The 24,499-nt window shown below is 37.4% G+C and overlaps 2 protein-coding genes across 2 annotated transcripts in view; one reads left to right on the top strand and one right to left on the bottom strand.

Annotated features, from left to right (window-relative positions):
- Positions 1 to 682: 682 nt before the first annotated feature.
- On the top strand, positions 683 to 17,773 carry LOC139135237 (potential E3 ubiquitin-protein ligase ariadne-2-like). The gene is made up of 14 exons (XM_070702525.1): positions 683 to 1,079; positions 5,260 to 5,562; positions 6,144 to 6,211; positions 6,605 to 6,677; positions 7,923 to 8,073; positions 10,692 to 10,813; positions 11,922 to 12,031; positions 12,194 to 12,311; positions 12,968 to 13,018; positions 13,256 to 13,301; positions 14,036 to 14,163; positions 14,675 to 14,818; positions 15,063 to 15,215; positions 15,520 to 17,773. The coding sequence occupies exons 2-14, from the start codon at positions 5,317 to 5,319 to the stop codon at positions 15,589 to 15,591; spliced, it is 1,482 nt and encodes a 493-aa protein (XP_070558626.1). The 5' UTR covers positions 683 to 1,079; positions 5,260 to 5,316; the 3' UTR covers positions 15,592 to 17,773.
- Positions 17,774 to 19,486: 1,713 nt separating this feature from the next.
- The window catches only part of LOC139135211 (transmembrane protein 209-like), a gene marked incomplete at its 5' end in the record, with an annotated part of 44,583 nt that continues 39,570 nt past the window's right edge, over positions 19,487 to 24,499 (bottom strand). The window contains 1 exon segment of the transcript XR_011552950.1: positions 19,487 to 19,516.

Here is a 24,499-nt window from a genome sequence, read left to right as displayed (position 1 = left end):
AATGTCGAATCACTATGCATAGGGGTCTATGACGAAACTATGAATAATTTTTTTCAGTACAAAATTAGATAAATCTGTGCATTTATGCATGCTTGATTATTCACATTATTGTTCTTGATAAGACAAGAGTGGTAACATTGAGTCCATGGTTGTGCAAGAAATTTGATTTTGGAATTTCACCAAAATGTCGATTCACTATGCATAGGGGTCTATGATGAAACTATGAATAATTTTTTTTCAGTACAAAATTAGATAAATCTGTCATTTATGTATGCTTGATTATTAACATTATTGTTCTTGATTAGACTAGAGTGGTTACAAGTCTATGGTTGTGTAAGAAATTTGATTTTGGAATCTCACCAAATGTCAATTTACTATGCATGGCGGTCTATAAGTGTGTGCGTATTTTGTTGGTGATTTCCTATTCAGGAAATATCACACGGACAATCAAAGTTTGGCCATAATATCAGCTTCTGTGAAAGTGACCCTCCCCCAAGATAGGTTTATAAAAAGTGACCCTCCCCTTGAACTGTTTTCTAAAAAGTGACCCTCCCCCCAATTCCCCCGGCCCATCCCCCCCCCCTGTAATTACTGAAGGCTCCCTTATACACAGTCAAGTTTGTTTGGGACCGTGATTTATTGTTCACTGTGCTGTGGAAGGTATGAATTTGTCACCCCGTGTACAAATGAAGACTTTCTAACATAACATGCAGAGCTGATCTATGATGCATTCATCCACATAGTTCGACATAAATATATACTCAATTTGCATAATTGGCTATTTCTGAATTATTACGGTATTCTGGAATTACGGATGTTATACGGAGTTGGACACGACTCGGTGTTTACGTCACATATCCATATCATTATGGTTCTCGGAACGAGGTTAACCCGTTTTCCAGTGACGTCATTTTAATATGGCGGACGGTATGCTCGAAGCGTAAACTCGGCACTCCGGGAGGAATCGCACAATCTGGACATTTTTTCGGAGTCGACCGATTTTACAAAAGCGATTACGTTTCAACAACTTCGAAATCACCGATTGTTGGCATTCATTGGTATTTTAAGGAGTCATAACGGTAAGAATCGTGCCATCGTCCTCTGACCTTCACTTCTTATTTGTATGTGGAACTGGAAATTCTATCGCAATTTAAACGAAGCCCTTTCTCTTTGTTTTGAACGTGACTGTCTCTCCGAAAATTACTTTTTGTTCACTGCTTTCAGACATTGTTGTTTCGATGATGTGTGTGCTCTATGAGTGACAGCATTTTCGAAGCTTTCGTCAATTATCTCTATGTTTAGCGTTGTTTTGTGGAATGTTTTGAAGAAGTGGGTCAGAACACACATTTCAATACACATACACATACAGTCCCCTGCGTGACTCAGTTGACCTTCGCATGACGAAATGCAATGTTTACTCCAGAGTGACGACGGCATAATATCAACGTAGTGGCCTTGAATCCGGAATCTTTAAACCTTTATTTTTATCTCTCGACAAGGGACATATAGATCGACACCAGATAACGAACGTGCTGGAAAGATTTAGTAGTTTGGTCGTTTTGCAAATGGCCGTCACAGTGTAGTACAAATACTTAGATAATAATGAACACTGATTTTTCGGCTAAACCGGATAGGCGTAGTACCCATCATACTAGTTAATTAAACAGTGGTCAGTAATTCAAAAGAAACAGACTGTACAGAAAACAACTTTCAACATGACATGAAAGTCGTGAAATACGCTATTTCGTGTGTTGTATGTTTTATGGTAATTTTGGTTTCTTGAAGATTTTATGAATACCGTATTTGCCATTTGGTGAACATTTGCTCAGAAATTGAATATAAATTGGATGTTTGCTGAAATGTGTCTGTGTGCCAGAAGCAGTGTAGAGATGGATATCTCGATAGTTCAATAGTCATAGCGTCATGCCAACTCCAATACTTCCATTCCCCTATTGACAAAAAGATATAAACAAAACTATTTATGTGTTCATGTGCTTCAGTGAACATGCCAACATTGTATCATCATGGATGTAAAATTGTCATTTTTTTTTCGTGTGTCTAATGATTGCATTTAGTATGATGCATGAATCTTTCAATAATCAACTGCACTTCAAATTAAATGTTCATCCAGTCCCTATAGACCCATACACACAAAAAAATGACTGAATAACAAATCAGGAAACAGGTATTGCAGTGTAAGCACCATAACACCTGTTATGAAAAGAGGAACTCTCTTTTCCTGTTACCAGGACCTTCCTGGCAGCACAGACCCTGATATGAAAGCAAAAAAAATATGAGGAATGAATAGTTACACAGAGTGGATGGGAATAAAGTACTCTATGATGGCCAACAATCTACTGTTATTTATTGTTATGAGTGCATAACACTATTGGTTTACTATTTGCATATAGAGCGTGAGGTCATCCATTTTCATGGGGGACAAAAGCTTCAGTTTTTCCTATTCATTTACTGATACAATCATTGACTTAGGGGCGTGTGACAGTATGCAGTCCTCTGGTGAATGAAAGCAAAACTGGATAAGATAATGAGAGCTGATATTCTGTAAGTGAGAAGTAACTACAGAGTTCGCGTTTACGCAAAAATCGTGCGTATTTACGCATTGAAACTGACTATCTACGCATTTTTTTCACTGTTATGTGTTTTCTATACGCAAAGGATAACACCGAAAGCACTCCCTATGACTTAGCTTAGGCGACAACCAGACGAAATTTGTTGCAACACATTTCTGTCAATCACTCATTTTGTATGGAAAGTTTCGGATTCTCTGGGCGTTGTCTGAAAAATCGGCATCGTAGTTCACACATTACCACGTTAGGCACATTATCATGTCAGCTGTGCCTATGAATTATGTTGCTAATTTTCGGGCGGGCGATAGTTTCTGAAACTTATGACACAAAGTGAGTGATTGACAGAAATGTTGCGACAAATTATATAAATTGCCAACCATGCACGATCATCGCGTCTCGCTGTTCCCAATTTTGATCAAGCACACACATGCAGCACATGGCGTCGAAGCAGACATATCTGTTTTCTTTCAACTTGCTCTACGAGTCCGTGAAAAAAATGATTCATCGGTAGAGCTCGTTGGAATCCTGATAATTTTGAACACTGCAGAAGGTGTCTGCATAAGCTGCCATAATTCTAACTTTTGGGTTGCCCGATGTGTTTTGACGGTCGCATGTATACCCTTCGCTGTTACGTTTCAACATTGTTCAAGTTGTTCGTTAAACTGTTTTCATTAAAATAATGTTACATCGTACAATCCGAATATGTAGTGTAGGTTTATTCAACGGCACATTTTATTTTGCAGTCAGTTTTTTTCTTAAATCGAGAGCGGAAGTGAAATTACGCACTCAAATAATCCAGCCATTATGCAATTTTAGCAGACGAATGCGTATGCCGTACGCGAGGAGAAAAAAGTCACCGCGAACACTGTACAGTTGCAGATCACATATTTCTAGGAGAACAGCTGGCAATCACCTGCATCTCACTCTTTCATTGTCTCCTTTACAAATTTAATTAAACCTTCAATATCAATCTATTACTTTGCAACGTTGTAATGTGACCCAGCTGGATAAGCCTATCATCCGGTCAACTGCTTTGTCAGGTTGGTGTACCTAGAGTCTTCATAACTGACCTGTACACAAACATTGCTCAGTTTTTGCGTTCAGCATTTAGGTAACAGCTTTCAAATCTGTGGCCCAATCTGAAGTAGTTATGCTTCTGGTGTTGTCTTGATGGGTTTGGCAGAACAGATGGTCATCCATGCAACCTACATTGTACAGTTCTGAGTCTGACACAGGCTCTTGATGCTGTTTAAAATTCAGCTCCTATTGGTATTGAAACAAGTTTGTGATGTATTTCTTCAGGTTGCCAGTACTCACTGCCGTCTTGACTTTCGCAAAGCGCAGCACGGATCATGAGGAAAGACATGCTTGGCTACTCATGGGCTATGTCCGACAACATCATTGCACTTGTTGATTTACTCAATTCACAAACACATTCTGCCAAGGGTTAAATTGAGGGAGTGGAGGCTCCCTAAGCAAGAAGGCACTGCATAGCTAGCAAAAAATGGGATAAGCCACAATTAAACAGGGATTGATCTGCTGGGCTGTCAATCCATTATTTATTCAGATAGGCTGTTATGCAAGATAATACCCAAAATTCAGTGTATCAGCTCTGGGCTCACTCACTTATTTTGTGAAGGAAGGCTCTCATGTTACAACACTTCACTCTGATAGTGTTTTATGATCTCCAGAAAATTGCAGAATGACTCTTTATCCTGCTAAGTTCATATCTCGCCATCGGGTCAAGTTGGGTTAAAACAAGTGAGGCATAACATGTTCCATGCGTTGCATTTAATAAAGACTCAAAAAATTGGAAAACCCTAAAAACAGAGACACTGTAAACATGATTTTTACTCACTATGCCTACTGTAACATAGTATATGGCAAAGGGGTGAAAATGTGAACAGGAATATGGCAAAGGGGTGAAAATGTGAACAGGAATACTAAAGGGTTTGGCTCTATTTTTACTGAATCAACAGATAGGGAGTTGATACAACCAGGCAGGATAAGGGTTGCAATGAAAGCATTGGTTTATTAGTTAGGGATTAAATTTACCAGTTTGACATTTGACACATCTGCATCTCACTTGGAATTTTAAGTTTACTGTACTTGCCATTAAAGCAATCAGTTGCCATTCAATTTGTCTCCAGGTTTAAGCTAGTTGTTCATCTGTCAGTAAAAATAGTGAACCTGAACTCTAATGAATACTGGTAATTAATGCTTTAACAGTGTGTATGAAATATCTCATCTCTCAAAGTCATAGGACTCTATTTTTAGTACAGTTGCAAATATAATAGCCTTTAGTGAATATGAGATACAAGTATTGAATTGCTAATCAGCTAGCACAGAGGATATCCTGAACATGGATACATCCCTATTGCTACTTGGTGAATGTATCTGAAGTCTCTTTATGTGGTATTTGTGTCTGTTTGTTTGTATCTCATTGAAATCATGACATCAGATCAGTGTAGAAAAACGAAATTAGCGTCGTTGTTGGACAGTTTTTCCTTGATGACAATAGGACCTATGAGTTCAGGGTAATAGGAGTTGTAAAGTCAACCAGTGATCTATATGCTTGGAAATATGCATCAAACATTTTTTTGAAACTACATTGTTGTCATGAGCTAAATTAAGCCAAAGATTATGCAGATTTACTGTAATCACTCTGCAGGTAAAAGGGTCGGGACCTTGCAGTCGTCAAACCCGTCATTGGACTATCATTTCCACAATGTCAGTCGACATGAATAGCCAGGCATCTGATGACAGCGACTACGGTGAGGACAACAGTGACTATGGTGACGATGTAGAGGATGATGACATGTACGATTACTATGACAACGACGACCATGAAGACGGAGACAAGCCCTATGACAAGAAGGATGACCCAGAATATTTTGAACTCCAGTGCTTGACAATGGAGGAGGTGGAAAAATACCTGTCTGAGCAGGTAGACAAAGCTAGTAAGGCACTAAAGGTGAGAATTATTTTTTTGCACATTTTCCAAAATATTACTAGATGCATTTTGGTTTGTTTTTCAGCGTGAAAAGATAGTGATTGTACGTAAAGCACAGCAAGTCTTAATTCTTTAGATAAATTCAGATTTTAGTAATGTCACAGATAGAATATATTTCTCATACAGCTGCAAAGATATTTTTTTTTTTTTTTTGAGACTACTTGAGGAAGATTAACATCATATTTTCAGTGTCTACCAAACATATACATGTATTGGTTAGTATATGTACAACATACTGTTCAATGCACACCTTGAAATTCACTGTAACAATTTGATACAGATGATCCATATTAAAGTCATGTGATATTCATAATCCTTATGCCCAGACACATATTCTGTAAAGTACATCACACAGATAAGAAAACACTAGTGTAAGCCTTTTTCAACAAAATTAATAACCTATTCTTGCTATACACAGGAGGTACTGAAATGTTTTGATGAAAATTGGTGAACACAAGTAAAATATCTTTGTTGCTAAGAAAATTGTATATGCATTTTAAACTCAAATCTAGAAAAATATGCTATTTGTCTTGTGTGTTCAGGTGTCTCCTACAAGTGCTAAAGTGCTTTTGAAAATGCATAATTGGGTGCTAGCAGACCTTCTACAGAGGTGAGTACAGTATTCATTACATGTGTGACAGTGTAGAATTTAGTCAGGTATCTACTTTACGTTATTACTGTTATTTCTCACTGTATGCGTGCTCTTAAATGCTATTCTTATCGATTGAAATTTAACGTCAGCATGTAATGTACGAAGCAAGTTAAGGCATGTTTGATAAACAAAGCCCCTGAAAGGCAACATCTGTTGCAATTTCATGGTCAAATAAGCTATGAAGGCATGCATTTCATGCCCTTAGCTTTGCAAAGCTTGCAACATGTTTCAATTTCATACATGTTGTGACAATATACAATTGCCGTTGCTTTATATAATTGCTGTGTTATGCAACATTATTCATAATAACATTAAAATTTATTAATTCTATAAATGTCTTTTTTTGAACAGAAATTCTGAAGATAAAACCAATCTCCTTGTAGAGTCCCACATAATACCGCCACCTTGCGCTAGAAAATCTAAAGTAAGTCAAAATTTTTCAAAATTACTCAATATTGATGCTGCCATGACTTTCTTTGATTTTAAATGATGTGCACTTTTATGTGAGTAGTGATGTAATGATATTCATTGGTATTGGGGCTCATTTTCACGTGCATATTTTAATTTGTAGTGCAGCAATAAAGAATACCAGAAGCTGTATGAATACATGAGTAGGTTTGTAGTAAGATGAATGTCTTTTTCAAAGTCTGCCATTTGGCAACTTTTTTGTGAATGTGTCCATATGTGATTTTATTGCACTCTTGTTGTTTCACAAGGACGTGAAACCAAAAATAATCTTCCTTCAGGATTTACTCATTTCAATATTCTGGTAGAAGTGGTCACTGTTGATAATTGCTGTCGCATCATGCAAAAACATTCTCCCTGATGGGACCGTTTCAACCGTTTCATTTTACAACTTATCAGGTGATTAAGAGCTTTTTTATTGGACTGTTACTGAGTGAATGAGAAAATATGGTACTCAGATCTCGTAACTAGAGTGTTTCAGCCTGTAATGACAGGTTTCTAACAACCAACTATCTGTCAGAAACCTTTCAATTCTGACATGTGATATTGGTAATAGATCTGATGAAAAAATTGATCCTATAACTTCCTTGTCATGTGATTATTGTGTAAACAGTGAAATAATAAATGGCTTACTGAGGCTTCAAATCATGATTATGCATGTCTTGCCAGGGTGTTTCTGCTCAGAACTCTTTTATTGTACAGACACCGTTTGGTATCCCATGACCGTGTGTATTTGTCTTGTACAGCCAGTGTTGTCACAGAATTCTCTCACCGGAATATTGTTTGCAGACAATCGTTAAAATGTCATGAGTTGCTTTGGTCTCAGTCACAACCTCAATGTACCCATCATACTCTGAATTGTAAAATGAGCAGGTGGAGGGGAGTGTGTTTGTATACTCAGAGATGGGTGTTTTACATAGATTTTGTTGCTTTTTGTAGACATTCTAGTCAAACTACTACCAAAAGTGACTACTCCATTATTTTGTGTACTGAGCAGACTGCAAAACAACAACGTTTACGATCCTAGGTGTGCTAATTTACATCATAGCCCTATCAATATATTTGAGCATAAGAAGAAAAGCAAATTTAGAATCTTCAGGGATGGTCACCTTTGATCTTGGAATCCTCGTTTGGTGTAGCATCAATCAAGGTATATCTGTCATGATTTCTGAAGTCACCCTTTCTTGTTTTGTTTTCCCAACAGAGCAGTGCTCCTCCAAAGAATCAACAGTGCCCTGTCTGTTTACAGAAATGCAGTCTTGATAAGCTGAAAGCCCTGTCCTGTGGACATTACTTCTGCAAGGACTGCTGGACCATGCACTTCTCTGTCCTTGTGAAAGATGGCGTCTCTACAGGTCAGTCGGCTCCACAACAAGTCAGTTCTCTCTGAACTATTCTATCAAGGCAGCTGAAAAATGCTGGGCCCAAGTTTCATCATGAAATAAATGAGGTTTTCCTAGGGGGCCCCTATAACTTCTTCTGCAAAATTTGATCCTCCTGGATTACCAGTACGTTGATTGGTGAAACTTTTCAGTGTGAACCCAATCTCCATCAGTCTTGTTCTTTCAATACAGCAACTCTCAAATAGATAACCTTTAAACCTGATTTAGCCTGTCAAAAATTGTTATTAATTGCACGTTTACAACAAAGAGATGTGTAGCTTTGTCTGGGAACGCACATCAAGATTATAATTGTGAACAACTATAGGAAGACTTAAGTCTCTAGACTGAAGGGTTTCCCTTCACAATTACTCTTGATGGCATAGAAACTGATATTTTTGTACATGTATGTCATGTCATGAATACTCAGGTATGTGATGTTGTTGATGTCTGAGAATACTCATTACACTCATAAATTCTGAGGCTTTATTATTATTTATTTAAAATTAAGTAAACAACCAAAAGAGAAACAGCCCTTCTGTTGAGAATGTGCCCGAACAGCAAAATGATGCATTTCCATGTTAAAAATCAAAGACACTATTAAAGGTATACTGTCACCTGTTCCAATTTTGCCAGTTACCATGAAAAGACAAAATCTAACCAATCACAGATTTTAAGTGGGTGGCCTTTTTTTAAAACAGCTGCGCCTCACATGGGCATTTTGAATATGCAGGAATGCCCCTTTGACCATATAGTGGCATATTTAGATTACAGGTGACTGTATACCTTTAAGTATTTATAGATGAAAGCGTACACACTCTGTATTTATTTTCAAAATCACATCAGAAATCACATCAGAAATAAGCCAACAACTGCCTAGTAAACTTGATTACTAGGTGACTTCTTTTACTAGAAAATATTATGGAAAGCATCTTCCACATTATAATATTTATGGTTTGAAATACCTACTTTGTAATATCACCCACCTATTCTTGTGGCCAGGAGCTTCTGGGATTCAAATAACTGCTATCAATTAAACAGTTTACTTTTTTGGTTGAACCATAGACCTACTGAAAAAGTGGTTGAGCTATTTTTTGAATCAGTTTTATGAAGGTATGGCAAAGTACACAGTACAAAGTAATGCATTTGGTAAGAAGAGATGTTCTCTGATCTCAACTTCTTCGATAACACTATGATGATGTCTGTGAACTGACTCTGCTATCTGAATTCAAACAAGATCTGTCGTCATCTATTTGCTGGTAGTTCTGTTTGGCATTTCATTCAAGTGCTAGGGAGGTTTTTACAGGGAAAATTATTACAAACTTTATGTCTATGCTGGTAATATAAATTTTATGGATGATTGAAAACACACGTAGGTGGATAATGAGTGTGTCAAACAGCGACAATAAAACCTTAATGTATGTGTATGACAATGAGAATATGGATTCAGTGACATGAATAATAATGACCAGGTGGTTTGTCAAAACCAGTGTGCCAACTAAACAGCTACAGTACAGTTGTAGTTGAGCTTTAATGACTGGATATTAGCCCTGAAAACACACCCTGAGCAATTGTTGAATCCAAAACAAAACCATAACATGTATATTACGACATGAATGGCCTGGGAATATGATACGGTATCCTTGTGAATGGCTTCATTCCGTGGAAATATCTTGGCAGTGCAGGAAAAGCACTTGTTAGTACATGATCATACACACAGAAGAATATACACTAATACCCCCCGGTAGTATAATATCCATGAACAGTTTAATTTGTTAGATTTGGTTATCAGTATATGTGGACAGAGAGACAGGGTCTTCTCAATGGTATGGTTTAACATAGCATTCTCTGAATCATGGCTTAGGGTAGAGTGTATCTGTGGGCATAAATTAGGATTCTCAAATTTTTACTATATTTACTGCCCTGGTACTTGTGTGGACTTATTTCAGAGCCTGAATGAGTGAAGTTTTTGCAATCTTGCATTAATGAAAATCAACAATTTTAAAATTTTCACATAGAGTTAACTCATGGCATAGGCACCATTTAAATTCCAGTATTGGTAAATGTTACATGATTTATTCCTCTAACACCAATCTTTGAGTTTTGAATCCTGATTTTATTCATGGTTACTAAAGAAAGTTATTAAATTGGAGTAGCTTTGAGGAAAGAATTGGCAAGAGTTTCAAACATTCAGTTCTGACAATTGTATTCCATAACCAACAGTCTCTTCAACAAACCAGATGGAATGACTGGGATATCACATGTTATGGATTCATTTGCCATGTAAATGTACCGGCATAAAGTTAGAGCAAAACACAACAGAAACCACTTATTGAACTTCCATGTTGTACTATCAATACTGTGCCTCATTGATGTGTGATGCACACCGGTACAGAGTTATACATGATTTGCAAGCCACATTAGTGAAAAAGAAGATGGCATGTGTCAATACACAGTGTTTAGCCCCGCTGCCATGCCAACAAGGGCTGTCCCTTGCTTACAAAGAAACAGCTTCATGCTAGCCTCATGACCTTGATTTTGTTCATTGTATGTAGCAAGTAACTAACATGTCTTGATGTTTGATTTCATTTCAGGTATTCAGTGCATGGCAAACAACTGCAATATAGTTGCCCTTGAAGATTTTGTATCCCCACTTCTAGTTAGAGAAGATATAGCTAAAAAATTTAAGTATTTTACCTTCAAAGACCATGTGCAGGTAAGTGTGTGACTTCATTCTTTCAAAGATGACCTGAATAACCAAGAAGAGGTTGCTATTTTGCAACAGACTGAAAGAAGGGAATAATGCACTTCGTTGATATGGCTTTACAGAGCTTTTAAGGTGGAGCTGCATGTTGGCAACACAGTTTTTTTCGAAGCAATATTTCTCATCAAAGATGACAAGGAAACCCCCTCATACCATATATTTTCAAAAAGCAGAGACTCTAAAGTTTAGTATGGTAGCAGTAGTTTACTCAAAGGATGAAGTGGGTGTATATTTGGGTAAAAACCTCAATTTTGGGATTAATGATAAAAATTAATTTAAGTCAAAAACTTGACGCTCTTCTCTAAAATGTAATATTTCACTCGAAAGAAGAGTATATGTAGAAAAAAACGAGTATTTTATTTTGCATTATCTATCCTCATTCTAAAATGGCAAAGGTTGAAAGACTGACACTCTAAAAAAGTGATTAAAATCATGATCAGCAAAATTAAAATGCCTCTTATTCAAAATGTAAGAACTTAATCACCAAACAAAATAGTCTTTTGTAATATAGCATTTCAAGAACATAATGTGAAAATTTCGGAAAATTTGACCCAGCCGGAGTGGTTTTAAATTCTTTAGAAATTTTGAAATTGGGAGGAAAAAGAAGCCAGGAAATCGGGTGATTTGCATACATTTGCATAAATTAACACTTCTTTTTCACACAACTTACGACTGCTTGACAAGCTAAAAAGTGAACCCAACCAATATTTTAATCTTTGGTAAACAAATTAATTAAAATTGAATGAATATTTGCAAAAAAGTAATTTTTGAGCAAAATGCACTGTGTAAGCTGCAGCGCCCCCTTAATTTGGCCGAGTTCTTTGATAATTTAATAGGAGGACATGCAAAGTATATAAAAATTCAGAGATCAGAGCTGGGTGAATTTTAGGATTTCTGAACTCTGAGGAATTTCCTAAGTCACTCCTATATCGATACAGTACACGCAACATGTGAAATTTTTTGGCTTTATTGAGTCCATGCTTGGACACAATCTTCAGCCTGTGATTATTTATGGTGTTAGTCCAGTGGTCAATTTATCTTTGTCCTCACCTCTCCGCAGAGTCATTACAACTTATGCTTCTGTCCTGGCCGCAACTGTGAGATTGTGATGAAAGCTGAAATCCCCGCAGCAAAGCGTGCTATATGCAGCAAGTGCAATGTCTCATTCTGGTAAGCTCTAATACATGTTTATTGAGAATTTTGACCTAGGTAAATGAGTGCTTGTTTACAGTAGCTTGTAATAATTTGAGTTAATCACTCTTATCTGGTTCATTTCCTCTGAATTCAAAGTTAACAGAATTTAGAATATGGTGGTTTTTTTCTGATTCCAAGTTTCAGATGTGGTAATATCTACCATGCCCCTACAGACTGTGACACTATCAAACGATGGCTAACTAAATGCAGAGATGATTCAGAGACGGCGAATTACATCAGTGCACACACTAAAGATGTAAGTCAACAAAATGGCTTTGACCCTCACAGGTTATTCTGTATGGTACAACAAGCCTCAGGGAGTGGCCATCACTCATTTGTGTGGAAGAACACATTTCCAGTTCTGAACAGCTTGATTTAATGCCAAACAGCAGTTTACATACTTCTGTAAGAATTTGCATTTATTGAAAGAGGTGTTTGAAAAACTACCTTTTTGCAGGCCACTTATAGGTCATACCTTGTCCCTTTCACTCTTTTAACCCCATTTTTCTGTGTAAAGGTCCTCCAACCCTGTTGAAAACAGTGGGAACACCCTATTGGAAACAGCACTGTCCTATAGGCTAGTGGTTTAAGGGTAAATAGATAAAGGGCATTAGTTTGTAATAGTCATTCATTGCAAGTCTTGAATCATTGACATTGCAGTCCGTTTCAGAGTAAGCACCATTACCAGAGAAAAGATGGTAGTCGCAGGAATAAATCTTCAGGAGCGACTCTTCATTGAGTTCAGACGGGAATTAATGTAGTTCAGAGAAAACTGCTTTGCACAACCATTCAAAACACTATTTTATAAGATACACAAGAAAACTTATGAAATCTAGCATATTTTGTGATCATCATGGAAATCGTTTTACCACGGTTACAGCAGTTTGATGTTGACTTTGCTGTCCCTTTCAGTGTCCCAAATGCAGTGTGTGTATCGAGAAGAATGGTGGATGCAATCATATGGTAAGCCAAACTTTCAAAATGATACATGATATGATTTTATAAATGTACTGGTAATAACACATTGTGTGCGAAGTAAAACAAACTTCATGTTAACAGCTCTTGCTGCTATTAGAGCAGCGTGCAAATACAATTGCTTTCAGTTTAATTTATCAATGTCAGTGAAGGTCACACGTTATGATTTTTTGTTTCAAATACGACATATTTCCTTCTCTAATTGACTCTTTTCTTCATTTTCAGCAATGTTTTAAGTGCAAACATGATTTCTGTTGGATGTGCTTAGGAGGTAAGCTCACTCTCTTTTCAACTTATTTCACTATATCTGCCATATGTCATTAACCATTTTATAAAGCTCTTCCCCTAATTAGGTTATGGTACCAGTTGATAATGATGTTAAAAAAGATAGTTTCAAAACTTATTGTATCCTCTGTGCCTTTCATGTAGGTTTAGCTTTGTACCAGCACCCATGATACCTAATTGACCATGCATGGTAAAAGCCTAGACAAACAATTCACACCCGTTGCCAGGCTTGATAAAATTACACCCTCTGTAGAGTGTGAAGTCTGTCTCAGAATGTGGGGTCATTTACATGTACTTAAGAACAAGACCGAAATTCACCTTCAGTGCACAGCTGTGTTTGAGAATAAATGGTTGATCGCTTTGCATAAAAACTGTGTTATTGTGAATGGTGTTTAATGTAGAACAGTAATAAAGATATCTGAGAGATGTACCATAGAATGATGATGCCTCAGCAAAGAACAATGAAATTGATTCCTTAACAGGTGCAAATATTACGAAATATAACAAGAGAGAGACGAGGCATATGTCATGTTTGATGAATTTTTCCAAATGTTATCGGCAAATCATCACATATATTTGCTTTATAGAGGCCTCACACCATCAACCTAGGCTTGTGCTGCATTCATCACTGAATGGGATGGTCGGGCATTTTAGAAAAAGAATATAATAATTCATGATTCTTCTAATGAGATGGTGTGCATGACCCCTGGTACATTTCAGACTGGAAGAATCACGGCAGTGAGTACTACGAATGCAGCCGCTACAAGGAGAACCCCAACATTGCTAATGAATCTGTACACGTGCAGGCCAGAGAGGCCCTGAAGAAATACCTCTTCTATTTTGAAAGGGTAAGATCACTAGCATGCCAGCTTTGCTTTTAGTTTTGACTCACAAGAAATCATTCTTTTCATATGTAAAAGCAGGATTTTGTGGTTTTGATGGTGTAGATGATCAGGATGATGAAGATTTACAACACTGATATTGGCATAGATAATATGATGATGATAATAATCATCATCATCATCATCATCATCATCATCATAATCATCATCATGTTATGATGATAATGACACGGTGATAACAGTGATGATGATAATTGCATTTATGATGATGATAATGATGACGACAACAATGATGATAAGGTTGATGATGATGATAATGTCAACAGCAACATCTATGGTGATGATGGTGGTGATGATGATGATGACAACAATGATGACAACGATGATGATGGTGATGCTAATGAAGTCAATGTTGGTATTGCTCAGAACCCGTTTAGGGTGCGTATAAAAGTGCATTCAGTGATCATTCCTGTGAAAACCAAAATGAATAATTTTTCTAATCTGTACTTCCCTTCAGTGGGAGAACCACTCTAAAAGTTTGAGACTGGAACAAGAGACTCTAAAGAAAATCAACCAGAGAATAGAAGAGAAAGTGATGAACAGTGCTGGAACTTGGATTGACTGGCAATATTTACTTGATGCGGCCTCATTGCTGGCAAAGGTATGTTAGAAATGGAAAACACAGGTATTAGCACCATTGTCTTCTTGTCAATTAAAAGGTTATCTGATATTCATTTTGTAAAATTTACCGTTACCTTGATACACAGTATTCAGAACTTTGGCTGTTCACCATACTTATGCAAGCAAAACTTCACTGTATGGCTGGGTGAACATTACAATTACGATGGGGAAAGGTAAATCTCACACTCTTTTAAGAAACTGATTCCTTCTTTTTTCTCCTACAGTGCCGCTACACATTACAATACACTTACCCATATGCATACTACATGGACTCTGGTCCCAGGAAGAAGCTGTTTGAATACCAGCAAGCTCAACTGGAGGCAGAGATTGAGAACCTGTCCTGGAAAGTGGAAAGAGCAGAGACAACAGACAGAGGGGTAAGAATCATAAAGTGTTTTGCAAGCAGCACCGTCAGTCTTTCTGTGATGTTCTCTATGTGTAGAAACAAATGTTGACCAAAGTAGATGTGCAGTGAAAGCATCCATCTTGCAACCAAACTCAGGTATGAGACCATCTTTTAGCCAGGTCTACAAAATGTACATCTGGTAATATGTGAGAACTTGAGTGTATGGTGTAACTTCAAAAATATCATCAAATGTTGCACTGCCTTTGTGTGGAGGTGATGCTATTCCGAAGTCCCTGACCATGAACAGTAACCCTTGCAATTGTTCGTTCCAACAGGACCTGGAAAACCAGATGGACATTGCCGAGAAGAGAAGGCAGACTTTACTCAAAGATTTCCTGGTAGCTTAAACTGGGATGCGTCTCTCTAGATGTTATAATTATAATAATGGTGCAAAGAGTGTTTATGTGAAAAACTTACGGAGAATGCCAAGAGTACAGTCACTGGAGCCCAGCAGAGACTAACCTTCATGTCAAACAAGAACAGGAACTTCAACGTGTCCCACTTCTACATCTTCAGTAAAAGCTACAGTTCTTGACAAGATTGGACAGTTTACATAGACTTGTATTTTCTGTGCTATTTAGGGTATTCAACTCACTGGTGGGTGCGGCCCAGTTTAAAGAAGGACTGGAGTCAAAGTTGACCCATCTTTCACTGGTATATGCAACATTAGAAGTTGTTTTGCCGGCACTTTGGCATTCAATAACATTCTTCTGCAGTGCATATGCACAGGTAATACTGAACTAGTGGGAGGACCTTATGGGTTAAAAAAGAGAATTGAATCAAGCATGCCTTGGGGACTTTTCTGTAACTGTAAGTTATTCAGCATTCTGCCCGTCAGCTGTCAACATGATGAGCAATGCTGGCAAAGTCACAAGGCTGTCTTAAGCTCTGTGAGTACGTTTTACATTGCAAGCAGTACTTGGCATTGGCTTGAAGCATGGGTACTTGACTGATACAGAGTGGTTGAAATCCCACTTTGATCTTTCATACATAGTATGTACAGGCATACCTTAACTACCAAAGTGACTTTGGAATTACTTTGAATTTTCACACAACTCTCTTGACAAAATATTTTGCATTTTTTAAGGTCTCAATCTCTAACTCACTTGTTTGTGTTTTGTTGTAGATGTACTGGCATAGCTTAAACATGGTGCTTTTGTATTATTTGATTCCCCATCCCCGGTTGTTTGTGCTTTTCTTCTCTTTAAACAAAGTTTACATTCCAAACCCTTGGACAAGTATCTCTTCAAAGTTATGCTGAATTTCAAATTGGTTTGCTTTTTTCTGGGTTCAGTGTGGGTGAAAATTCCCAAACCAAGCCAAGTTAAAATGTAAAACACATATCCCAGTGAGAGAGAGGTTTTCAATGGAAACATGAGAGTCTTCCAAAATATGTCATTTTTTTTGAGATGATAAATTTTGTTGTCGGTCATTTTGACTACCGAAGTGATGATCGTTTTTTTCAGGTCTTGGATTAAGAAAATGTATTTCAGTCACGCAGAGAGAGGCAGCCATTTTAAATCTCAGAATTTGATAAGCTACGTCATTGGTCTCTGTTCACAGAAAAATTTGCCGACAGACAACCCAGTGGTTTGTTTTCATTTTCATAAGGAATAGTTCAAGTTTGTGAAAATAGTTAATATTTGGATCACAAGGAGCAGATTACCTGTAAGATGCTTAGTTGAGTTTGCACACAGACCAAGGCGAGGAAAAATTTCCATTGTCTATGATTTTACGTCTTGGTTTGGATTTTCTCTCACACAGTCTACAGTGGTTTGCTTCATTAACATCTCATCTGACATCGAGAAATGTCTAAACACGGTATTAAACATAACAGGCCCTTGTTCGGAAGCATCTAACCTACTTGATTGAACTTTCGTGATTTCATTAATGACTCCATACTTGTAAAAGGCAAGTTCATGGACATGTCAAATTCAACATCACTTATTAAATAATTTAAAAAGTTTTTATAACACATTTGTGTGTCTGCCTTTTGTACTAACATAGCTGTGAAGATCTTGGGTTTTTTTCTCATCATGAAGGGAGGAATTTCAGTGCCAGGTATTGAGTTCACCCATCTCTGTTGAGCCATTGTCGACCACACTGCACAGGTGTATCCTGATATTACCTCAATCAGTCACAGATGCAAATTGAGCGCAATTTGCTTTCCTGATATTAAAAACTTGATATAAAATTGTATTTTGTGTTTTAGTTGAGGTGCAGGAAAGAAGAAATCGCTTGGCTTGTCTGTCAATGAACGGTGTGTACTGGTTACAAGTCTGCCAGACACCATAAAAATCTCACCAGATATTTTGAAAATAAGTGTTGGATTTCCTTGGCAAGAGTGCAGATCAGTGGATACAGACTGCTGAGTATGGGCCTCTAGATATGTACTCTATTCTCAAGACTGGCCATCATGACTCCCTAGGTTACCAGTGATTAATGTAAAATGCAGCCTGGGTCCACCAATCTTCACTCTTGCCACTTTCAGCCGAGAATTAATAAAATGTGTTCACATCCAGAAGTGTACATGGTTGCAGTACCTCAATTTTATGTTAGAATGAAGAAAAAATGCCCCTTTCAGCCCCATTTCACTAATATACCTTCTGCGTGTCCACTAGCAAAGCAACCCACTGCTATTTTCTATGAGTATCACTTTCAGCTATGCTGTAAATGAACAATTGACCCTAAGAAATATTAAATAATAATAATAAATCCAAAATCAATTGTGACTTGTGGAGTTTTTGTAAATATCAAGTTGCTAGCAACTGTTGCCAAGCCATTTTCGGTGTATCAACCTATCCAAAGAATTGAATATTGGTAATGTGACACCCTGATACAGCTCAAGTTCATTCTCAGCAACTGTTTTTTTTTATTATTGTTAATTCTTCGTGATTATATTCTTTCAATTCAAGTGCGCGGTTTTATTTTTTTGCTGATTACAATTTGTGTTGGTGTGTACCTAAGCATATGGAAAATGACAAAAATTAAACTAAGCATACCAATAATATGCTGGTAGTGGAAAAGAAAAGTCATGTAATTAAAGTCTCAACAAACCATTTTTGTACATGTCCGTTTTACAGAGAATCTTTGATCTTTGTCCCAGTGCTGGGCAAACTTTTTCCATTGTTGGTTTCTGATGCCCAACACAGTGTCAGGCAAACTTTGTAACCATCAATAAATCTGGCATGCTATGAAGTGAGGCCCTCAGCTTTACAGTGGCAGCATATGCTATGTAAACACTGACTAAAATTCCCCTTGAGATGTTCCATTTTCAAATCTATGCATTCATTATTCAGACACTACTCTGTACAAAGGTTTTACAATTATGACACTGTACAGGCCTCCCTATATTTAATAAAGGAAGAGACAATTGCAAGACTGCAACAGAATGGAACAACTCTGCATTTCAAAATGAATACAGGAAAAAAGACACGTTTGTATTTCTGTAAATCACATCCTTCTAGACTGTGACAACTTCATTCTTATACTTCCACCATGGCTTGACAATTTCAACTGCTGGCACTTCTCATGGGTGCTGTAACCTGACAGTCGTGGTGAATCCAGAGTATACGTAGGGGCTGGCCCTGCACTTCAGAGTTGCACAATGCTCCTTTGAAGACGCCCTTGGCTGTTTGCCCTGTTTTCACGATGTAGGCATTGGGAGCTGGATTTGAACATTCTGTCAGAAGATGAACAAAGAAAATATGATGTGGAGTGCACATAGGTTATTAAGGTAAGATCATCTGCTGAACAGGTCTCAAGACCAATTTCAATACAACTAGCTGCCTCCTGCTATAGGTGGCTGTGCTGTGTTTGCAATTGGGTCTTGCGTGCAGTGAGGAACATATTGCTGCGACTGGATGATTGCAGAAAGTATACCAGTCTGGTTTGTAAGTATATCTCACATCATGGAAACTGTGTCTTGATGCAAAGAAATATGTACCACCTATGATTTTTTTACCCTACAAAGGCTTCAGATTCCATATGCAATAGTACTTTTACCATCTGATGTGATTGTATTCATCACTAGACTGCCAGTTTGATCAATGTCTTGACAACAAATACTGGCCAATGTGTGACCTTATTTTGTCAGGTGCGGACCTTCAGTTGTATAATCCGGCAGTGAACCAAAAAGTGTTTACTGAACTCATTCAGTTTTCAATGGTGACCACAAGCACTGTATCTAATCCTTTGATGAAAGGGTCAGCGGTTAACCCTTTCACCACCATGGTTTGTCCCAATCCATTGTTTTCTATGGTAAAGTTGGACCTGTATACAGGGAACTGGGGGTGAAAGGGTTAAACCACAATACGCACACCCAAAAAAAACCCGCAAAACTTATTTGCCGATCACGGTTTTCACAATGTATACAGCTTTGTAGATTGTTGCCAAGACTTTAAATAATGTCTTAGTGAAAAAAGTAAGCACTTTAAGTGTTGAGATATGCTCATGTACATTATGGTTATCTTCTAAAGTCTTGCTGAACGTAAACATTTCTCAGGTTGTAACTGTTTTAGAGATGATTACGAATAACTTGCAATTCAGTCAAAAACCATGACGTCATCAGATCAGTTGGCACTCAATATTTTTCCGTGCACCTCTTTGCCGAATGCATAAAACTTTTAGCGAAAATATAAAATGCAACAAGTTCTTACTGAATGTCCTGCTGAGTGTCTTTTACTCATGCTGTAACGTGGTTGGTCAGCTATTGGCTTAGGAAAGTAGGCAGCCGGACCAGGACTTGCATTTTCTGAAATGGAATATACGATAACTTGTTATCTGTAAATTTCAGAAAGCCTATAGCTATGGTTTTAAGGGTCAGACTAAACTGAAGAAAATTGGACACTCTTGCTGTGTTCAAGGTGTATGTGTAATCTTCTTTCGTGAAGATCTTTTCATGGCATCTTTTATCCCTGTTTGGAACATTTCAATGTTTTTTATCATGTTTTTTTGTGCGTTTTGTACATAGCGTTAAACAGCTGTGCTACAATGGCTTGATAAGAATAGCACAAACTACACAAATGAGTTAAATTTACTTGAAGTACGTGAAGTACGTACTTCAAGTAAATTGAACTCATTTGTGTAGTTTGTGCCATCCTTTCATTACTACTTTCGATGGTCTGATTTAGCAGTGATTGAGAAACTTGGTGCTTTCTTAGCGTCAGGGCGATGGGGTGTGACGATATTGTAGTGGTTTGGTCCCGGTACTTCGTCTGTTGGAAAACAAATTTGGGTAAGCGGTAAAGACAAAGAGTGAACTGTAAAGATAAAAGAGAATATGCTGATTGTCATACATGAGAGGGCTCTACACAACGTAAGTCGGCGTGAAGATGCTATACATCTTCACACACATGTACCGGTAGACCCTACGCAACCATAAGTATGCCCACAGGTGTCATCATTCATGTAGGGTAAAAAGTTAATATATTTCCGAAAATCTACTGAGTCCTATATATTCAAAAGTACAAAAACTGAGAGAAATCCATCGAACCATCTTTTTCAAAATTAAGCAGGGATTTACGACATACTTTTCACGTGATTAGCTCTTTTGCCCATGGAAAACGCAGGATTATCGTTGTCTGTAAATTTCCCTGGTTTGTGATAATGACCTGGTGCCGGGGTCACATCTTTTACTGTTAAATAAAAAAGAATACAGAAAATATTCAGTATCGATCAAAGTATATACTAACAAGATACGGATGGCATCATTCTATCACATATTCTAGTGAAGCAATAATTCAAGACCAAACTACGGTGCTTCATTTCAGCCATTTATTCAGGAGGAGAGAATTTCTTTCTTGCCATAAGATGACGTGTGTTTGAATGGCACTTTCAAAATGTACATGTAAGTCTCGTCAACTGTAAATGAGGTCAATGAAGGGAACGAAGGCGGGAACCATGCTATTGTGTGTGTGCAATTTGAGTACAATTTGTATTTCTAAATGTACTCTTCAATTTGCGGAACCTTATGATGAATAAAATATTTCGGGGAAGGGGACGTTTAATATTACATATCTCGCCCAATACCAAATACAATTTCCATCCATGTACCTGAGTGACATAATCATCGTAACATCATACGTGTATAGTTGATAGTGAGAAAAAGCGTGCAGTCTGAAAAAGACGGTAATAATGAAGTCAGCATACCCTATGTCAACATACCCCGTATGTATGAAACAAGATTACTATAGGCAAGCAATCTGTAGAATGGCTTGTTTGAAAACTCCAACATCATTAAAGAGTTTAACTCACCTTCTCTAGGGTAGTGTAGAATGTCCGGGAAACAGGGCTTACATCCTTTCCTGCACGAATATGCAGGGGCTTGTTGAAAGTCTTGTCGTTCAGTTCATAGTTGCGTCGGTCCTGGTTTCGCCGCCTCTGTTGCAAATGGTCGTATAAGTCTGAATGTTAACTAAATAACGTGAACACGCGTCCATCAATTGTGCCTGGAGTTACCTTAAAACTGACAATCATAAAGGTCTCTGGTTTTCATTTAATTCACAAATATTACCATTTGGAACCTAGGAATCTAGCTGTTGTTGTTGTTTATATCAGTCGTGTTGTTGTTGTTGTTGTTGTTGTTGTTGTTGACCATTAAAATTCAACAAACATAACTATTGTGTTGTTGTTGTTTCAAACGTAATGTAGATGTCCTAAGATACACGACAAAAAGGCTATCATTGTTTGACCCGATGCAACTCTCTCTATTGTTGGGCCAAAAGGTCAAGGACCTTTTATTTAGTTATGGTTTTGGCATTGCATGGGAGACGCATGCTGTGGGCAATGAATATCTTTTTATTTCCAATTTTAAACAAAGATGTCTTGATATTGGGCAACAGTTGTGGCATAGTGAATTGGCTAAATCTGCAAAGATGGATTCATATCGTTATTTAAAAATAATTTGTCATGTGAAAAGTATTTGAGATGTATAAATATTGAAATGTTTAGATTATATCTTTGTAAATTTAGAATTTCGAATCATAACCTACTAATTGAGAGTGGACGTTTTGAAGGTTTGCCAAGAGAAAACCGATTATGTCAGTTGTGTGATTTGCAACAAGTTGAAACAGATTTCATTTCTGTTAATTTGTCCAGTTTACAAGGAATTAAGGAAGAGATTCCTCTCACCATTCTTTTATGATCAACCATCACTGACGAAATACTCTAGCCTTTTAAGCTCGGAAAATACTCATACCATATTAAACCTGGCAAAATTTATTTATTATAGTTTCAAACTAAGGGGTAGCCTTTTAGAGAAAACTTGACTTTCTTCATGTTTATCTCTGTACAATTTCGATTGTAGTTCATTCACATGAAGCCCCATTATACTTGTCTGTATATTTATTGTTCACCTATTGTATGAAAGGCCGGTGGCCTAAGTACTGAATAAATTATCATACAGTTACAAGGCAACTCTCTCAAACGTACACTCTCTTTGTGTAAGTGTATGAAGAGAGTGTACGTACGTTCAGAGAGAGTTGCATCGGTTACAATAATGATAGCGTCCTAGTAGCCATGGGACATCTACGTTACGTTTTAAACAACAACACAACAACAACACAATAGCTATGTTTGTTGAATTTTACTGGTCAACAACATCAAGACTAATATAAACAAACAACAACAACAACAACAACAACAACAACAACAACAACAAGATTACTGAGTTCCCTATGATATTACATGGCGTCATTAAATCCAAGACCCCTCGAGTTCGAGGGAGAACAGGGAGAAATATTGAGATTCACTAACATCACGAAATCAAACTCCGAAACTATTACAACTTTGTGCCAGTTCTGTGAGACTGTGATCCCAGTATTAAAAAAATATACTTACCGTTTGGTTCAAATGGTTTGTATGTCAGTGTTGCCGTGGGTCGTCGTCGAATGCAATCGGGTAAGTTGTAAGCGTTTGGGCTGGGACCAACTCGTTCTGAAAATGAGTTTGAAAAAACGGTATTATACAAACGTTAGATTGAAACAGTAACTCAGATATCAAGAATGCTTATTGTGGGAAGAGATAGAATCCATGCATTTCAGATTACAGTTTGCAAATTGAAATGACTAGAGGAAGATAGTGCCCCCCCCCCCAATCCTCTTCTACATTACCTCTAAGTTTCTCGGACGAAATTCTTTTAAAGTATATTTTAAACTTCCCCAGGCCTGTAACAACAGTCGTTGCTGTAATGAGTTCAAAATTTTGTCAGTTGTAGTTGCTTTATCGCACTCTCAATGATACCATGCTATGCATTAAAGTGAAAAAAAAACATGACAAGAATGTGTAGTGTGAAAAACGGAGTTCAAGAAAATATGGCAACAGAACGGGCATAATAATATTTCAACATTATTTACACAGTAAATTCATTTCACTTGCATTATCTATAAAGTTTGCATTAATTCTGAGAACAAGCTCGAAAATTTAAAATTTGAGAAGAGGCAAACCGTCCATGAATTTTCAAGAACGGTGTCATGTTGTTTAGATTGTCGGGCTCACTTACTCTCTTTGACTGGTTGACGACTGCGCACTGACATGGCCACTCCTTTCCCCACGGTTGTACCAATGTTGTATGCATTTGCTCCCGGAACACAGGCATCACTGACTGTTCGGAAGAAATACAAAGCTTTATAAGCAAGGCACTGTGGCAATATGATTTTACTTTGATTTAATCGCAAATAGTTCTATCGCATACCTTATTGTCTTTGGCTGAAACTACAAAATGATGACCATCAGCAAAAGGAGATAATTGTAAAAAATCCAAAAACGAGAACAGAGAAGTGCAAAAAGGCTCACATTTATATTTACTGCAAAAACACTATCATCTTCCTTCATCGTTAAGTAGTTTCTAGTTTTAATGCAACACATTCATAAGTTTCTAGTTTTATATAACTTAACAAAAAGGAAAGTGCTAACATTGTCAGCAGTACTAGTCTCATGCAATTGGTAGAATTACTGAACAAATGACATCGTTTTACCATTCGTTCTCTATTCAGATCTTTACAAAGTCTCATGATTATCATTATACGATTATTGAACTTCGAACAAACTGGGTCCAGCTTTTACGGGTCAAACATGTCAAATTTGACATACCAGTCTGACAGAAAGGAATTAAACCGTTAGCACTTTCTCGGTTGGATCTGTCTGGATGAGCAGTTACCTTGTTGCCAACCCTCCCCTTGCTCCTCGGTTAGTCTCTCTGCCAGAGAGTAGCTTGGCATGCTCTTTGGGTTTCTGATGGTATACCCAGCAGGACCT

Source organism: Ptychodera flava, chromosome 6, assembly GCF_041260155.1.
Source record: "Ptychodera flava strain L36383 chromosome 6, AS_Pfla_20210202, whole genome shotgun sequence".
NCBI classification, from domain to species: Eukaryota; Metazoa; Hemichordata; class Enteropneusta; family Ptychoderidae; genus Ptychodera; species Ptychodera flava.
This window is presented reverse-complemented; position numbering and strand designations above follow the sequence as displayed.

Coding starts and splice junctions, on each gene's coding strand:
- LOC139135237 (XM_070702525.1), top strand. CDS start 5,317: ATGTCAGTCGACATGAATAGCCAGGCATCTGATGACAGCGACTACGGT. Junction 5,563..6,143: donor AAGCTAGTAAGGCACTAAAG/GTGAGAATTATT, acceptor TTGTGTGTTCAG/GTGTCTCCTACAAGTGCTAA. Junction 8,074..10,691: donor GAAAGATGGCGTCTCTACAG/GTCAGTCGGCTC, acceptor ATTTCATTTCAG/GTATTCAGTGCATGGCAAAC.